The sequence below is a fragment of the Phascolarctos cinereus genome, unplaced genomic scaffold (genome assembly GCF_003287225.1).
Source record: "Phascolarctos cinereus isolate Bilbo 61053 unplaced genomic scaffold, phaCin_HiC Scaffold_5;HRSCAF=322, whole genome shotgun sequence".
NCBI classification, from domain to species: domain Eukaryota; kingdom Metazoa; phylum Chordata; class Mammalia; order Diprotodontia; family Phascolarctidae; genus Phascolarctos; species Phascolarctos cinereus.
In genome coordinates, this window is record NW_027555958.1 from 41287255 (window position 1) to 41290855 (window position 3601).

At 43.2% G+C, this 3601-nt stretch overlaps 1 protein-coding gene across 1 annotated transcript; it reads right to left on the reverse strand.

Annotated features, from left to right (window-relative positions):
* Nucleotides 1-833: 833 nt before the first annotated feature.
* Nucleotides 834-3064, reverse strand: LOC110217016 (C-C motif chemokine 4-like). Its single transcript, XM_020999143.2, has 3 exons — nucleotides 2884-3064; nucleotides 2171-2285; nucleotides 834-1356 (listed from the first exon to the last, which is right to left on the reverse strand). Exons 1-3 carry the CDS (start codon nucleotides 2957-2959, stop codon nucleotides 1275-1277), a joined length of 273 nt encoding a protein of 90 aa, XP_020854802.1. The 5' UTR covers nucleotides 2960-3064; the 3' UTR covers nucleotides 834-1274.
* Nucleotides 3065-3601: the final 537 nt, after the last annotated feature.

Genomic DNA, 3601 nt, shown 5'->3' on the forward strand with positions numbered 1-3601 from the left:
CATAAAGGATAGATTAGAGAGAAAAGACCAATTAAGAGGCAATTTGAATAGCCTAGGCTAGAGGTGATGGAGGCTTGATCTAAGGTGATGGCTATGTGACTGGAAGGATGTAGGGTATTGTGGGGGTAATATGTTTTTTTTTTTGAGGCAATTGGGGTTAAGTGACTTGCCCAGAGTCACAATGCTAGTGAGTGTCATGTGTCTGAAGTCGGATTTGAACTCAGGTCCTCTTGACTCCAGAGCCAGTGCTCTATCCAGTGTAGAAGCCCCTGGAGGTAATGTTAATAGGAGCTGGCAGCTGATTGGAGTAGGACCTGGAAGCCAGCCAACACTCTTTCAACAGTAGGATGCTGTCTGTCCTTGGGAGCTGCCCAGTGCACATAAAATAGGGCTGGATATGCAAAGTTAGCTTCTAAGGAGAATTGCTGCTTTGTAAAGGGAGATAGGACTGTATCTACCAGTTCTACTATGGAAAAGTATTAAGCTACTTCCTAGTCACTATTCCCCAATCCTTTCTGTGCTCTCATTTCAAGAAACCCCTAAGCTCTACTAAAGTGTTTTAACTTTCTCTGAAATCCTTCCATTCAGCCAGAAAACCTGGTGTAATCATAAGATCATAGACTCATCCATAAAGATCTTGAAAGGACCTCAGAAACCATGTGTCCAGCACTGCATTTTCCAGATGAGGAAATTGAAGCCCATGGCAGGGGAAGCAATCTAGTCTAATACTCTCATTTTACATATGTGGAAACCAAGGCCCAGGGGGGTGAAGCAATTTGTTCAAGGTCCCATAAGAAAAAGAAACAAAAGACAGCTCCACATTCAGTCCAAAGCAGCTTAATTTATTTATTAAAAAAAACCATTTCTTTATTCTCTTCAAGGGCTTTGGGCAAGGAAAACCATGGCTCATAGCAGAGGTTCAGGAGATACCCTTGCATCAGTCATTGTTGCCGCATCATACAGACACTAGCACCATGAGAACAGCCATCGAGGGGATGGAGAATGGGCAAGGAGACAGAGGGAGAGAATGGCATGTGGGCCCTCCTCACAAACATCTGATAAATAACATAGTTCAACACTGGAAATAAGTTATGAACATTAAATACGATAAAGTAGTTTACATTGAAGTCAGGGGATATGCCAGAGCCTTGAGTCAAGGCCAGCTTGACTCAGATGTTGCCAGTAGGGGCACAGAGACTTTTCTGGCTCTGGTAGCTTATTCTTCAACCCAGAAGGAACTCGAACTGTTTCTCCCATGCAATCCAGGCCTTCCTTCACTTCAGCTTTTCGATATATTTCTGGACCCATGGCTCTCTAGGGTTGGCGCAGACTTGATAACCCTTTTTGGTGAGGAATCTGTGGTACCAGAAGTAAAAAGATGAAAAACTGAGCAATTCAACTTCTGGGGAAAGAAGGAGAAATTACCACCAGATCTGGGTTTCTATGTCCCTCTGACACTAGAGGCAGTTCAGGCCCATTCTCCTTTTTGGGGGGCTCGTCCCTATATGAGAACCTAATCCCTCATTCAATTCACATCTGTTCTTTGGGGCAGTGGTTCCCAAAGTATAATCCAGGGAACCCCTAGAAGTTTCAAAGAATGTTTCAAAAGTATTCATAATAATTCAAAGACATTAAAATTTTTTAATATGATAAAGATAGATAGATAGGGCCCACACAAACAACAGCTCTTTGGGCCCCCTATTAATTTTTAAGAATGTAAAGGGGTCTTGAGATCTGAAGATTGGAGAAGTATTGCTTTAGGAGACTTTGGTGTTTCCTTTTTTTCCTTTCCCCCCCACCCTCATCCTTTAGTAAGAATAGCTCTAAATTGTCCCTCTGCATGCTCCAGCCCAGGCTTTAAGCCCTGACAGATCAGATCTTTTTTTTCCATTTTTTATTACTTCCTTATGCTCAGCTAGAGCACCAGCCCCAATGCCTCAGAATCATGGGGCAAATGGAAGCTTTCTTCTGGGAGACCCAGTTGAGTTTCTCCTAATCTATTTTATACCTAGTTTTTTTTCCTCCTAATTTATTTTAGCAGGGGCTATAAACTATCTTTCTTTGCCCTTAGTCCCAAGGGATTTTTTTCTTCCTCTTGAGTCCTGATAGCTTCTCCCCACATAACCCTTGCCTCTCTTCCCCAAACATGGTCACTGACACCTCTACTCACATGACGGCTGGCTGGGAGCATTGGCTACTGGTCTCATAAAAATCCACCACAAATGCTTGAGGTATCTTCCGGGAGGTATAGGAGAAACAGCAAGCAATGGGAATGTCAGACCCAACTGTAAGGAAAGAAATACTGTGAGGTCTGTGTCATTCTTAAGCAGAAGAAGTGGGGATAAAACGACTCAACACTGCTGGGCTTAGAGTGATATGGAAAGAGCAAAGGAGACTTGAGGAAGACATGAGACAGCTCTTCTTTCCCCCAAATATCCTTCCCTCTTATGAATGGTATCCTGTCATACTGAACAGAACTCTGGACTTGGAGTTAAGAAAATCTAAGCTTTGAATTCTGCCTCAGAAATTTAAGAGCTATTTTCCTTGGGCAAGTCACTTAACCACTCCAAGTCTCAGTTTCCTAATCTGTAAAATGGGTGTGATGACAACAGCATTTCTCTCACACAGGGTTGTGGTGAGGATCAAATCCTGTGTCTGGGGAAGTTAGTAGGAAATACCTCATTTTGGAGACAGAAGCATATTGAGAAATGGCCCAAGCCATTTTGAAACCTTGAGTGGGTTTCATGCCATACTTTCACTGAAGAATCTGTCTATAAGTCACAGAAGCTGTTCTCTGGTCCCTGCCTCCTCAAAATCAGCTTTCCTTCTAGTTAGAAAAATGGGAATGGTTTAAAAAATAGGGAGAAGGGAAAACATACTGACCTGTTAATGAAGACACCTGATAGCAAAAGGCAGTGGCCATGATGAGGATAGAGAAGATAGCCACAAAGCTTCTCATGATGTTGGTGAAGGATAGGAGTTCTAGGAGTGTGATAAGCCCTTCAACTGGGATAGAATTCTGAGTTCCCTGGCTCTCTCTGTTACCCACTCTGTGCTCAACTTCTTTTTATAGGGGAGCTGGAGGTTAGGAGAGATTGGAACATAGAAATTTTCTTAGTAAGTTTGATGTCATGGTGTCACTTGCACAACTGAAGAGCACCCTGTGTGGCCACGTGGCCCCAGAATATCCAAGAACAGTCATGTTCTCTGCTACTTGATTCTGAAGTCTCAAAAGGCATTCAAAATGCAATGGGGAAGTAGTTGCAGGGGGAGGAGGGTGGAAGGGGGACATTAGCTTCTCTAACAAGTTAGAGAGAAGGGTGTCAGGCTGTCACTATTAATAGTTAGTTCCTCATCATGACAGCAGAGCTATACATGGGTTGTCCAGTTAGTTTCCCTTCCAAGGAGCTGAAACTTTTGATGTGCCATATGATGGTTCCAACCACAGACAAGGGGCTACCCCAAGTCTCATGATTAAATAAGCAACATTAATTTCCCCACCCTACAGAGAGAGAGAGAACTGCATTAGGGAAAGTCAAGAAGATTGGGGGTGGAGGGATAAGAGAAAGGGAGATTGGGAAATTTAGGTCAGGGTTTCAAT